This window comes from Panthera leo, chromosome B4, assembly GCF_018350215.1.
Source record: "Panthera leo isolate Ple1 chromosome B4, P.leo_Ple1_pat1.1, whole genome shotgun sequence".
NCBI lineage: Eukaryota > Metazoa > Chordata > Mammalia > Carnivora > Felidae > Panthera > Panthera leo.
This window is the reverse complement of record NC_056685.1, coordinates 125,762,186-125,776,519: the sequence shown is the minus strand read 5'-3', so window position 1 is coordinate 125,776,519 and position 14,334 is coordinate 125,762,186. Positions and strand designations below refer to the sequence as shown.

The following is a 14,334-nucleotide window of genomic DNA, read 5'->3' as shown; positions in this document are numbered from 1 at the left end:
GGGGTTGAGAGTGTTTTCACAGAAGTGAGTGGTCAGTCATCCCTATAAAGTAGTCTTCTAAATGGAAGAATAAAGGTGTGCTGTGCTACCTTTTGAAGTGACCACGTAAAATTCCTGCAAGAAAAAGTAATGGAGAGCTAACGGTTCCTGGAGAAACATTCAGAGAAGTGGCTGGGATTTACAACAAGATACCTTTTTACTGCAGAGCTGTAAAGTGGAAAGAACAATGAATGGTTTGAAGACCTAGGCTGGAGTCCCAGCTCCCAAGTATGACCTTGGGCAAGTTACTTAACTGATACAGAATCTCAATTGCAAAAGGAGATGAAACCTCACAGGACTGCTGTCAAGATTAAATGAGATACTGGATGGGAAAGCTGTTACCGCCGATACAAAGAATAGCTATTGCTAGGAGTCTGAATCTCCCCCCACTTACAACATAGTATGCCCATGACCTTGGCGTGATTTCAGTTCTTAGCACCTCGGTTTTCTCATCTATAAAATGGGGAGGATGACACCCTCTACCCCGTAAACACTCTGAGAATCAAGTTAGACCATATATGAGACCTCAAGCTTTGAAAACTATATAGTGCTATAGGTATAGAAAGAACTGCCACCGTGGCTGATGCGTTTTATGCTTAATCAAGAGCCGAGTTTAAGCACGGAAACACAGATTTTCATGCCATACAGGTGAGGAAGCCTCGCGTGCATTCATGCATCCAAGAGTGGGACACAGGGCACAGACGCACATCTACGGATTCTGGGGGTGTGACTTGCATGCTTGGGGGGGGGAGAACCGTGGGACAGTCGGCTGGGCCGGAATCAGAGGAGTGGGCGCCACAGTGGGGGCAGGGGGATGCAGGATGCACGCACGGGAAAGGCTGGGGGCACAAACACGCATGCCCAAGCCGGAAACGTTTTCTGGGGGGGAGCAGCGCGCATCCCCGGAATGAGGGGGGTTGGGAGGGATGCGATGTGCAAGCCCCGAGGGCGGCCCGGGGGTGCTCTACCGCACGCCCGGGGCCAGGGCGCTTTACCTTATCGCTGTAATCCCTCAGGACCCGCTCGATAGCCCCCGCCTCGCCGGCCCGGACGATGTAGAGGGCGCGCTCCTCATCCATGGCCGCAGGTGCGGGGGAGCCGCGGCCGCTCAGCGCGCCCAAGCCGCTGCCTCCAGGTAAACGCCTCGCGCCCCCGCTCGCTCGCTCGTTCCCAGCTTCCTTCCTTCCCTCCTTCCCTCCCTCCCTCCTGCCTCCAACCCGCCAGCCTCCGCCCGGGCAGGGCCGACGTCACCGCCCCTCAACTTTCACCCCGCGACGTCACCGGTCCCCCAGCAACCGGCGCCTCGCGGCCGCCCCCGACAAGGCCCAGGACTCGATGGAGGCCTGACGAGCGGCCGGAGGCGAGGTCAGGCCCGAGGCCTCGCTTACTCTCCTGCCTCTCCCTCCCTCGCGGAAGAGTCCAGCCTTTTAAGTGGGCTTTCGCAGCCAGAACTGTTCTCTCCTGACCCTCCTCTATGAATCATTCTCCTCAGCTGACGAGAGCGACCCGGCTCTTCCCCGCCCCTCTAAAAGCCAGCAGCTAAACGGACTACAATTCCCTGCGCTCATTGGGGTCATTCCACTCTTCCATCTAATTTACTGGAGTACCGAATGGCATGCCGGGATTAGTAGTCATCCAGCGGGAAAAGACTTCCCGCCAAAGGCATGCTGGGAGCTGTGGTCCGGTCAGGGCCGGAAACGGGAGTCCCGCGGCAGCCAGAGGCCAGCGGCTAGCGACCAAGAGACCGTTAGGGGGAGGGTGTAAGCGTCTGCTCTGCCTCCTTTTTGTTCCTAGGAGAGCTGGTTGTCCTGCTCGAGCCTTGGCCGGTCGGACAGGTTGACAGTCGGGGAAACTAGCACCCCTTGGTGGGAACTGTCAAACACCGGTTTAATTCCCTCTTTTTCTTGATTAGCGGTTTCGGTCTCTTTGAAATTCTTTCCTTCCTCCCCTTGTTTGCGGTCATGTTACGTATTCAGCTACAGTAATGTGGGAAATTGCAGGCAGTTATCTGGAGAAAAGGGGATTTTTTTTTTTTTTCCTTAGTAATAGTTGCTGCCACGTATCGCGTGCCGCGAGGGCTCCAGATTCAGCGTTAGGTCGTTGCCATATAGCTTCTGATTCTCACGACGTGGAGATTTTTCTGGAACCAAAGGAACCAGCATAGGTTAAGTGATATGTCCTGTGTCACAAAACTGGGAAATGGGGAATTAGATTAGATTTGAATCCGGGTCTTTCTCCAAAGGTGACTGCTCTCCGACTGCCAGTCACATACTACCGATGTGCTAGTAATGGTAGTGATGGGGATAGTGAAGATGGAAGAGGTTCACGTTTGCTGAGTGTTTACTACGTGCAAACATTTTGTTACCTACTGTGCCTGTGTCCTCTCCGTCAGTTTCTCACAACGTCAGGCAACAAGTATTTGAGAACCTCTGCTGTGTCTGGCACTGTTCAATATAGTTCAGTACCGTCCAGTGTAGATGCAGTGGGCCTCAAAGTCCTTGCCCTTAGGGAGCTCCCATTCTAGTGCTTAACTCTATGAGGTGGGTACTATTCTCAGGTTAAGAGGAGCAAACAGTCTCGGTGGGGTTAATAGATTAATTTACCCAGATTGCACAATTTGGAAACTGAACTTGATGGAACTCAAGAGTCTATGCTTCTTTTTTTGCTTTCCCAAGCTATTAGAGAGTGGGTGAATTTTCCAAATAACTTCCAGTCCCACTCCAAGCAGCCTGTATCAGAAGTCGTCTTTGGTGCCTCTTCTGCCCACGTCTACCTCTTGAGCTGTGTTGAAGAGGAACTAGAGGGGTAACAATTTTTCATCTGATAATTATTGTCTTCTTCTATGTGTCAGATGCTGTGTTAGCTCTGGGAATTTGCAGAGAAAAAGAAATATGGAATCTAAGCTCATGGAGCTTTTGATTTTTCTGCGGATTATACTTTTCACGCAGCAGACACTCATTGAGCATATCTGTTGAGCCAGGCACTGGAGTAGGTGCTGTGTCCATGATAAACTAATGCAGAAAGATTTTAATCTGTCTCTTAAAAAAATACACTGAGAGCAGTCTGCATTCCTTAGGTAATCGTAATACCTTGCAATTGTTTTTAACAGTTTATAAAACTTTTTTTTTTTTTATTTTTTAGAGCATGAGTGGAGGAGAGGGGCAGAAGGAAAGAGGGAGAGAGAGAATCCCAAACAGGCTCCACGCTCAGTGCAGAGCCCAACACGGGGCTCAATCCCATGACCCTGGGATCATGGCCTGAGCCAAAATCAAGAGCTGGATGCTGAATCAACTGAGCCACTTAGGCACCCCGCTTTTTTCTGCATTTTAATATACACTATCTCAGTGGATCATTGAGGAAGGTACTGTTTTCCCATTTATAAATACAAAAACAGGCTCAGACAAGTTAAGTAATAAGAGCTAGGACTCCTACTGCAAGCTGTAAAGTAACAGTATTTGGGTACCTACTCTGTGTCCAGTAGTGTATTACATGCCTTTTGGGTAACCATATATTTATTTGTGGAGCAAGGGCATCAGGACAGGACACTAACAAGCATAAAGTATCTGAGTAGAGATGTTGCTTTTAACAAGGGTCTTACACATGTGTTCAAAATGTCTATTTACCAGAAATAGGCTTATGTTTTTAGGCTCCAACCCTGAACTTCTAAAAAGAGATTTAAAAAATGTGAAACCACATCAATTAACGGCTTGGGAAATTGCACTTTAGTAATTTTAATTAAGCACTAATATTCTGATTTTATAAATCAAAAGGATCTTTGACTCTAATTCAAGTCATCTTTTGACCACTGACGAGACTCTGGTCCCAGAAAAATTAAGTGATTTGTCCAAAGTCAATAGTTAAAAGCAGACTCTGGGACTAGAGCCTAGACTAGCTAAATCCTGGGTCACTACATCACTTTACCTCCCTGAATATTTAGTTACGGGGTACTTTCAGTGACTAGAGTCTCTAGTCCAGCACTAACTCCAGTTCCTGTTGATTCTTGGGTGGCATGGTACCAAGGAATTAGGGTTTAGAGCCTGGGTAATCAAAGTAACACATTTATTCACAAGTCATTGCTCTGAAAGATAGCAACATAGTAATTCTATACAGATATATACACAGTGCCTTACTATTCTCAAGACATCCATACGTAGATCATCTGATTTAATCCTTATAATAGCTGAAAAATGAAAGGTCAATAGGACAGGCACTGTCTTCCTTTTTATAGAGAAAAGGGAAGTTCAGGGTGTTGATTAGCTTGCTCATAAGCAGTAAATCTGCTAATAAGTGGTATAGTTCAGGGCTAGAAGTGCTCTGGGCTCTGATAGCATAAAATGTTATGGATTGGGGCCAATGAAAAAGCCTGCAAATATATACTAGTCATTTATTTTGGACTTTGATATATCCCACTGTGACATTTCCTCTGCCATGACAACGGGCTAGATGGAATGTGCCAAATTGGTCTTTAAGTAGTACCTGGTGCTAACAGCTTTTAAAATCCAAATCTTACACGCCACGCACATACACACAATGTTTTTTTGTGTGGAGTTCAGAGAATTCCACTAATTCAGGATATGACTGGTCACTCAGCAATCATCTCGCCACTGTATCAGGCTACTCAAACTCTCTTAAGCCACAGAGTCTTCAGCTGTAAAATAAAGGGGTTGGTCCAGATATTATCTTAGTTCTTTCTCAGTTCTAAAATTTTGTGATTCTAAGAACAACAAGAAAACCATATTTGATCATGCTCATTCTTTAGAAAAATCTATTCATAAGAGTGAGGTTGTATAAATCAATATATGCAAATCAAATACCAGTATGGCATATGCAAATCATTGCTTGGGCATACCTGCAAAGATTCTGATTCAGTTGATCTGTGGTGAGGCCTGGGTAGTGGTAATTTTAAAAGCTTCCAAGTTGATTTGAATGAGCAGCCAGGGTTCAGAACCACTGGACTAATATTTTGATACACTATCAACCACCAAACTAGTTGGGTTTTGTTTTTTTTTTTTAGTTTATTTATTTTGAGAGAGAGAGAGAATGCTAGCAGGGGAGGGGCAGAGAGAGAGAGAGAGGGAGAGAGAATCCCAAGCAGGCTCTGTGCCCTCAGGGCTCGATCCCACAAACTACAAGATCATGACCTGAGCTGAAATCAGGAGTCAGACACTTAACCTACTGAGCCACCCAGGTGCCCCTGACCTAGTTTTTTGATAGACTATCAAATTCATGTGCATGTGACTCGTTAGTCTTTGAGAATTCAGAATAACCTAGCAGAAGAAAGTGATTTTAATTTCATTTTCTACCAATAACGAGGTCTCCCTTTTGTAGCAAAGTCAATCAACATGATTTGTTCCTTAAACAACTATTTGGTGGTTTTTTGGAGCACAGCATTGTCTTAGGCACCATAAAAAAAAATAAGTAGAAACGATTGATCCTGTCCTTTGGGGATATAGGAAACACCCAGGCAATAAGTGAATGTTTTTTAATAGGAAGAAAGGAATTGAACATAAGTACTGTGGAAATTGCAAGATGAACATTGATGGGAAGACAAGGAAGCAGAGAAGCCTTCTCGGGGAAGGCAAATTATAAAGAAAGAATGGTGGAGGCAGTTTGGAGGGCCAGCAGGTAGGGGGGAATGCCATGAAAGAAGTTCAGGAGGACAAAATTAATGAGACACTTATTGAGAAATATTGACTTGGTTGAACTTGAAAGCCATCAATGGGGATTTCTTAGAGGTCAATTGGTCAGTGGGATAAGTAAAAGTTAAATATGAAGGACATTTCATAATCAATGATGACTCCATAGGCAGCCAGTCCAACTTCAGTTTATGGCATGTTACATTCCTGAAAACATTCTCTTACTATGCCATATGCCAAAAAGTTAAATAGCACTGGGAGACAGGAGAGGGTCAGTTGCCAGCCAGTGTCAGATCCTTGTGCACATTATTTTAATTTCTCAGGGTCTCATTTATAAAATTAGAGTTGGACTGGGTGACTTCAAAGTTGTTTTTTTTAACTCCTATAAATCTATGATTACTCGATCCAGCCTTCCAGCACCTTTATTAGGATCCTCAGTCATATTCCCAGTATTTTAATTGCTAAAATTGAACCCATGCTGTTAGTCCTTGGCAAATGTACCTATTCTTGTTTAATATTGACTGTCCACAGTGGGACTCTCAAATTAAGCACACAAAATGGGCTCTGCCCTTTAGGAGTTTTTATTTATCCAAGAGCTGGAATGTAGGTCAGACCTATTTGCATCTTGCTGGCTTGGAATCCCATCCAAACACCTCTTGGGAAAACCCAGCGCTTTGGGTGGCAATGCTGTAATGTGGCAAAAGACCCAGGGCTGGTGATTGGAAAACCTGGGTTTGAGTCCCGACTCTCTGTGTGCCTCTCAGAAGCCTATCATTTGTCAAATTCATTAAAATCCTCTGGAAACCAGGTTTTTGTATCCAATAGGAAAACTTGAAGGCCAAAAGACTAGTTTGAATTTTACCTCTGTCCCTGGGTGTTCAGGGATAAGTCACTCTTCCTCTTTGAACATTGATTTCCTCAACTGTGATAAGCATTATACCACTTACTTTGGAGGAGGCTGTAAGGGTTAAAAGAGATGGCTGTCAAAGTGGCCAGCACAGCACACCTGGTGTGGAGTAGCCACTCAATTGTTAGCTGAACCGGAATGAGAAATGCAGCCTCCTGCACAATGATGTGAAGATTTGGGGATAAAGGTCATGTTATTCCTATTGATGCACAAACACATGAGTTTTGATGTCGCTGATGTTTAACAACAGAAAAGCATTTCCAGCACACTGCTTTGGTTTTTAAACCTTGAAGTTAATGTCTTTACACTGATACACTTTAATATAAGACAGTTTGCGAATACTGTCTTATGTGTGCATGTGTAAATAAGGGGACTAAAACACCCAAAACACACACACACACACACACACACACACACACACACACACACACGCCCCATATCAGTGCCTTTGCAATTAAGTATTTGAGATTCACATGTCAGAAAAAATATATTCTCACAGCCCTTCTTCCCACCACTTCCTTTTTAACTCTATGCAGTAAAGCATTAATTTACTTACCAACATTTGATTAAACTCTTAAGGTTCAACCCTAGGAGGAGGCAGAAGTGGACAAAGGATTATTGTCATTCATCATCAACACATTTTAGTCTTCCCCTCCAGTTGCCTATGAAGGATTAGCATTTCCCTGAAAGGAGGAGGACAGAATAAATTGCATCTACCGCCAAAGAACTGCCAGCTCCTTTCAGCTGGGGGCACATACCGGGAGCTTTTCCCATATTAGTCAGCTTTATCTCAACTTTTGGGCAGTGCCTACATCTGAATTTCATGGGTTTCAGGGTCAGTCAAAACAGAATTGTAGGGTTGTTGAGGTCAGAGGCCACCGCTGTCAAAGGGTAGTGACCTGAACAGCAAGAGGTAGCCAGTCCCCCCTCACCTCGCCTCCCCCCTTCAAATGACTTCATTCTGGTGAATACTTGGCTCATTGCGCCTCCCCTGCAGAGCCTTTTTTCAACCTGGTAATAAAAATCCTCCCGTGACCTGGTATTTTTTTTTGTTTTACATTACTGATTTTCTTTTGTTCCTGTTTCTGTATAGAATCACCAAATCTTGGTCCCTGATAATGTATTGGTTTGTATGTGCCCTGGGAAAGGACAAGAGGGAAAGCTAGTCTGCTGTTAACTTAGAGTGAGTGGAATGCCACTTCGAGTGTGGGGGAAGATCTGGTGCCCGGCCTAGAAACTGCCTTCATTTAGCACACACAAGAATTTCCCAGAACTTCTGAAACTCTTTTCAACCCCAGTAGGTTCTATTACCATGGTCAAGGTTGATTTAAAATCTGCACCGGCCAAAGGCGCTTAGGAGAGAGGCATGGGGGTGGGGTGGAGTGGAGACAAAAGGAGGAAGGAGGAAGAAGGCAGTGTATTGTAGGAAGAACACAGACTGGGGAGCAGGGCAGTTCTGTCCTCAAATCCCAGCCCTGCCACTTACTGTGTGTGACTTGTGGCGAGGCTCAGCGCCTCCGTTTCTTCACCTCTAAATAGAAATGGCTGTACCACTGACACTGCCAGGAGGTTGTGAGGAACGGAGAGGAGGCCTCTGCTGTGCCTGGCACAGAGCAGACCCCAAGAAATGGGAAGTTCCATGAATGAAGGCAGAGCCATTTCAGAAATGTGCCGCCCAGCGTGCCGCAGGCCCCTCATTTAGACGGGTCCCTCTGCCTTGACTACATGTGGGTTCCTGCAGCTGATCACGTCTGAGAGGTGGAGCGCAGGCCAGAACATGGTGGATACCAGCCCTGGTGGGGTCACAGTTTGGCACTTCCCGGAGAATTCACGCCTTCTCAACTCTTCTCCGCAGCTCTTCCCTCCTCTCAGGAGACTATTATAAATACCAAGCGGCAGCACTGCAGCTGTTCCTGAGGTTGGTCCCCTCACCCTGCTGTCATGGTCAGACCTCATTATTTTTCATCATAGTTCCCAAACAACTGGTTTTAGCTCTTGAGGCATGTATGATGGCAGAGAGTAGAATACAACCGGGGAGCCCTATTTCTCCCACCCACCACCTCTCTTCACCCACACTCCTTTCCTAGCAACAGCTCCTTTCTCAACTCTTGGGGCCCACGTCTTCCGTCTCACCTACACTAGCAGCAGCAAAATATGGGGGTGAGAAGGCTGGGGGGGTGAGGTGCAGAGGGAGGGATGGGGGGGAAGAGCTTCAGGGAGGAGGCTGACGAAGCACAAAAGGTTCTGACCTCCTTGGAAGAAGAGGAAACCACAGGGGCTGTGTCCAAGCTGGCTCAGCTTGGGAGGCTGCCAAGGAACTGAAGCAGAGAAGGTCCAGGTTAGGAGGGCAGGCGGCAGAGTGGTAGGGAGGTGGGCTGGGCTGAAGGGCAAACAAAACAGTGCCCTTAGGGAAAGCTTTGTCAGCTGCGGTGGAGGGGGAAACCAAACAGTGTAGACTGGGGTGGGGAGGGGGGAGTGGCACTCTTCTCCACTCTGGACAGACTGGAACCCTGGGCAAAGCTACTCAGGGAACACAGCCCCTGGATCTTAGAGCTTCAAGGTGTAAGGGGTTGTGTTTCTCAACCTTGGCTACATATTAGAATCACCTGGGGAGCTTGAAAGCTACTGATGCTGGAGGCAGGTCACATGCCAGGCCCGTTGTGTACTGTGGTGGGACCCGTGCATCAGTATTTTTTTTTAAAGTTGACAGGGTAACACTCATGGGCAGCCAGAGTTGAGAACCACTGAAATCCAATCCTACTGAGAGCAGGAATGTCCCTTCCACAACATCTTTGGTGGAACCAAGATTTAATCCCAGTGCTACCTCACTTTGAAGCCAATGAGTATCTCCATCTTTTTCTCTTAAGCTCCCCAGTGGTGATGATTTGCATGCTTTTGGCCCTTGTCTAAGTCTGAACTCTGTGCCTCAGGAAACCTACATCAACCCACTCCCCACACTCTTTCTTTTCCCTGTATAAAAAGGGAGTATTTGTACCATTCCTTCCCAGCATTTAATTTTTTTAAATCTTGTGATTCGGCCTTTAAGAGATGTAGGTAGTTGGGACAGCCTGCTTGTTTTTGCTCTTTCCATGGCCCGAGTCACTTTAAAGCAAACGTGAAGGACAAAGCTGGAGGCAAGGAAAATAGCAGAAGACCACTATCATGTGAGAGAGTGGGGCTGGCTCTGAGGAAGGGGGTACGGCTTGCTCGGTGGCGGGGGGCAGGTATACGGGCCGCACTCGTGGGCACAAACCTCGGGCTGTTTTTGAGCACCAGCTGGTGGAGCCGTCGTCCTCTCTCCTGTGGCTGCCTCTGAATCACTGCCCAGCTGCCAGTCCATTCTTTGTTTCCCCTAAGCTGTCCGCCCTCCTCACCCAGATCTGCCGGCCCCGCTCCAGCAGCAGCACACAGGCCACGATTTGGGATGTCATAGTTCTAGAACATCGCCGCCTGAGGTCCTCACTCTGGACTCCTCCAAGGTCACATGGTGGTGAAGCCAAGACTCCCTCTCAGTTCTCTTTCCACGATTTCAGTCCCTCTCCCCATCTGGGTTGGGCTTACCTAATGCCACACGTTTGATTGTTCTCTGACTGGGCTGCAGTCTCAGAGGGGCCACAGATTCCCTTTCTTCCCAGACCTGGGGTGTACTGGTGGCCTGACAAAAGGACACAGCAGGATGGATGCCTAGGACGCCACAGGCTTGCAACGTGGGTGAGCCATCCTGGCTGCTGTTCACAACTTCAGCCAGTTTCAAGCTGGCAGAGTCCTTTTCAGAAAGAGTCCTAAGGAGGGGAGTGTCCCTTTATTGCCAAGACTCCTCTGTTCTTCCTCTGACAAGTGACTGGCCCTACTCCCAGCTGCCAACCTTGCCCATTCCCATTCTGGTGACTGGCAAGGAACCATCAGAGGCAGAGAAGGTGCATTTGAGTCCTGAGTTCACAGCAGCTGTTGTCTTTTCCTAATCAGATCCTTCTCCATTCTGAAATGGAAGGTTTAGAACAATTGGGAACACAAGTAACACACTCAATTCCCAAGACATGGGCACCTTGTGTTCTGGAGAGTGCGCCCGGGGACCACTCGTCCTCATCAAAAGCTTCCCTCTTCCTACAGTGCTGACCCCCAGTTCTCTGCTGTGCTGCGAGCAGGAGGCACACATTCTCTCCTCTGCAAAGTTGTTGGAATGTCCACTCTATTCTCTGGGACTCAGCCCTTGTTGACTGTGACTATTTTTGCCTAAAGATCTGTACATTTAATGACCTTGTGGCTGTTATTTGCGCAGGAGTATTATGTGCTGCTGCTACCTGGCTAGACAATTGGGCAATTGCTTCTTCTTTTGTGTGTTTGGTAAGTCAAAAGTCAGACTTACTACATCCTTTCCTTTATGAAGCACTGGCTTTGAACTGTATGAGAGCAACAGGTATGGTTCATGTTATGCAGTGACTGAATCTGACATTTTCTTCTTCTTCCTTCTGCCCCCCTCCCCCCGCACCCCCCCTCCCACTTTCCTCATTCAGGGCCAACTAATGCACTGTGGCCAAGAGATCAAACTAATTTATCTTCCGGGAGTGAAATCCAACATCTACTTTCTTTTTGTTGAACAACACAGTGAAATTTTTTAAAAATTTTTTAATGTTTTATTTTATTTTTGAGTGAGAGAGAGTGTGCCCGAGAGGGGAGGGTTAGAGAGAGAGGGATACAGAATCTGCAGCAGGCTCCAGGTCTGAGCTATCAGCACAGAGCCCGATGTGGGGCTTGAACCCATGGACCGCGAGATCATGACCTGAGCCGAAGTTCCATGCCTAACCAACTGAGCCGCTCAGGTGCCCCAACATAGTGAAATATTTTTAAGGGGATGCTGTGTAAAATACATCATTTTAATCCTAAAATCATTCTTAGGTATAAATATGTTATGTAATAGCAAGTAAGAGCTTGGCTTTAAAAATAAATCTTTCAACATGCAAATCGAGTTGTCAAATTCTCTTGCCTTTTAGTTAAAATAGTCACTGCTGCCATTTCTGGAAATCTGTGGCTCTGAATTTCTCATAGATCCTACTCTTTAACGTTTGGACAAAACAGTCATCTTGCCTCTATATCCTCGCTCCTCAATCCTAGAATCAAGATGCAGTGCTGGAGAAGGACTTTTTGATACTTAATATTCAGTAATGTTACTGTTCTGTTCCAGAAGTTTATTAGTATTTAAAGCACTGCACTTGAAGTATCTTTACACCCACAGATCATTAAAGCATAATGAACTAAGGACCAGGGGACCTCTTAATGATGCTGGTATTGAAGAATAATATTCCCTGTAAGAGCTGAAAGGTTCCTGTCCTTTGCTGACGCTAGCCATTGTGCAAACTTAAGACAAATCCTGGTATGTAGAACTGGTCCCTTACAGACCTCAACTAGGCTGTAGATACTAAATCATTCAAGGACTGGATGTGTGGCCTATCCAAATTTTAATGATTGCTTTATGACAAGACAATGGGAGAAGTGGATAAGAACAACCAGATAAGACCACTTAGTTTTGTTTTGCCTATTTACACCCTGAGTATTCAGAATGCTATTTATCTCTCTCTCTGTCTCTCTCTCTCTCTCTCTCTCTCTCTCTCTCTCTCACACACACACACACACACACACACACACACACAGAAGTCATGTCAAATGCAGAATAAAAATGAAAGCAGGTCATTTCAATACTTTTTATTTGAGTGTGAAACCATTCATATCTTGCACAACTGTACAGAAAAAACTATTTCCATTTTAGCTGTAGACATGATTATCACACTGAGTGGTGTGATCAAAGATTTTATTTACAGAACAACTGCTGAAACATCCGATGTCATATCTCCATTTATTTCTTACCCATAGGGTAATAGGTCCACCATAATTGCTTGGTGCATTTTATAATACAGAAAGAAAACCTATGTTAATCTCTAACAAACCTCACAAATTGCTACCAATCTGACAGAAAAATGCCTACAAAAAAAGTTTCCGAAAGTACAATACATTTTTATTTCCACACATACACAGTATAGTATAGGCTCAAAGGCACAGCTTTGAAAAAAATTTTTTTCTATCAAAGTGTCGGAAATTATTACGGTCTTATGAAGGAACCACGAAAGTCATTTTCACGCTTGGTGCTTGGTAAGTTAATGTTTGGTCCATCTGGTTTCACAGAGTTAATACAGCAGAGCTGAGTGTGATACTCAATACCATACATCCACATTCTCACAGAATTTTAAAAGCCCCTCTCCTGCCTTTTGCTGACACTAGCCATTGTGCAAACTTAGGACAAATACTTGTATGTAGAAGAACCGGTCCCCTACAAACCTCAATCAACTTAAGGCATACAGAACAGGCCTCTTCCTTCCCTCTAGACAGTGCTTACATTCCAAGACAATGCAGGTACTGTGAGTAACATGAGTGTAATAACAGGGGATCTAGAGTCTTCCAGACACCAGCATTTAGCCCCGGTGTTCCAGGAAGCAGTGACGGCACCACCAGGAAGAAGGGATGCGTAGAACATACCTGAGGGCTGTTCGTTGTATAGTAAGATGACAGATGGCAAGGTGAATGCTCTTGGTAAATTATGTGCCCATCCAAGAACACAAACCAGACTCTGTCTCTAGTATCCATCAAGACTAATGAGCTTTTGTCAACAGGAAAATAAGTAGCTTACAGGGAGTGTTTGCCAACACAAAGCAAAGTCGTGGAACAGAGGGAAAAGGCACAGATTGGCCTGCCCAAAATAGTGCTCTATAGAAACAGTCAAGTCTGGCTTGGCTACAGGAACCCAATCTCACTGACTTTTAGTGAGTCCTGTTTCTGAACTAAAGTTGATTCATCCCACACTGAATCCCAGACTCACATTCATTAGGAAAATGGACACTTAGGAATAGTCCACGAGTTACGATGTGTAGAGATAAAGTCTTCTGGGGGTGGGTTGTTGGGTTTATTATTAATAATTATTATTAATATTAAATATGGATTCCTGTGATAGCAGTCATTTGGCCCATCCTGTGGAGGCCTCTCCGTTGATGTAAGCAAAGCCAGGAAAGTGTTGCATGTGCTCGTACTCAGAATTCCTGCGCGTGGTCAGGGGTGTATACATGTCACTAGAGTTTCCGTACCTTGTGGAATGCACAGACGGGCTTGTGTAGCACGTGTTGGCTGTGGGCACCTCTGGCCATCGGGGGGTGACTGGGGTAGGATGCAGTCTGGGAGTACTGCTCATCAAACAGGGTTCCATCCGGGAAGTGGGGCTATTGAAAGGGTACTTGTTGAGGGGAAAGAAATTCCACAAAGTTAAAATTAGCTTGGAAGTTGCATATACACAATATGGGTCATATTTACAAGTTAAGTTAAATTTCTTAAGATGCTATTAATGGAAGTTGATAGGAAGTAATCAGTGAACTCCTGAAAGATGGAACCTTGGTCTAGGAAGTTAACCAACAGGAAAAAGGCAAAGGACTTCAAATCGAGAGTAGGGCTGGTGTTCCCTCAAGTAGTAATATTGATTTCGTGCTCTTAATGTGGAATATTTGGGGAAGTCAAATCCAAAAGAAGGAACAGCCCCACTGGGAATATGGGGGGGGGGGGAGAGGGAGGGAGGAAGGGGAGAGAGGGAGAGGGGGAGAGAGGGGGGAGAGGGAGAGGGAGAGGGAGAGGGGGAGAGAGAGAGAGAGAGAGAGAGAGAGAGAGAGAGAGAGAAACAAGTAACAGCATGTCCAAATAGATATGGATATATGGATG

The 14,334-nt window shown here is 45.8% G+C and overlaps 2 protein-coding genes across 10 annotated transcripts in view; both read right to left on the bottom strand.

Annotated features, from left to right (window-relative positions):
- Positions 1 to 1,723, bottom strand: part of RIC8B (RIC8 guanine nucleotide exchange factor B) — a 103,779-nt gene extending 102,056 nt beyond the window's left edge. For all 5 annotated transcript variants that reach the window (XR_006205077.1, XR_006205078.1, XR_006205079.1 and 2 more), the window contains exon 1: positions 1,035 to 1,723. Coding sequence is in view for 2 of the 5 variants with exons in the window: in XM_042947611.1 (XP_042803545.1) it covers positions 1,035 to 1,118 (84 nt within the window). In the remaining 3 variants the exon portion in view is untranslated. The remainder of the gene's footprint in view (positions 1 to 1,034) is intronic.
- Positions 1,724 to 12,267: 10,544 nt separating this feature from the next.
- RFX4 (regulatory factor X4) overlaps positions 12,268 to 14,334 on the bottom strand; it is a 143,680-nt gene continuing 141,613 nt past the window's right edge. For all 5 annotated transcript variants that reach the window (XM_042947604.1, XM_042947605.1, XM_042947606.1 and 2 more), the window contains one exon: positions 12,268 to 13,858. In XM_042947604.1, coding sequence (XP_042803538.1) covers positions 13,586 to 13,858 — 273 coding nt within the window. In that variant the 3' untranslated portion in view covers positions 12,268 to 13,585. The remainder of the gene's footprint in view (positions 13,859 to 14,334) is intronic.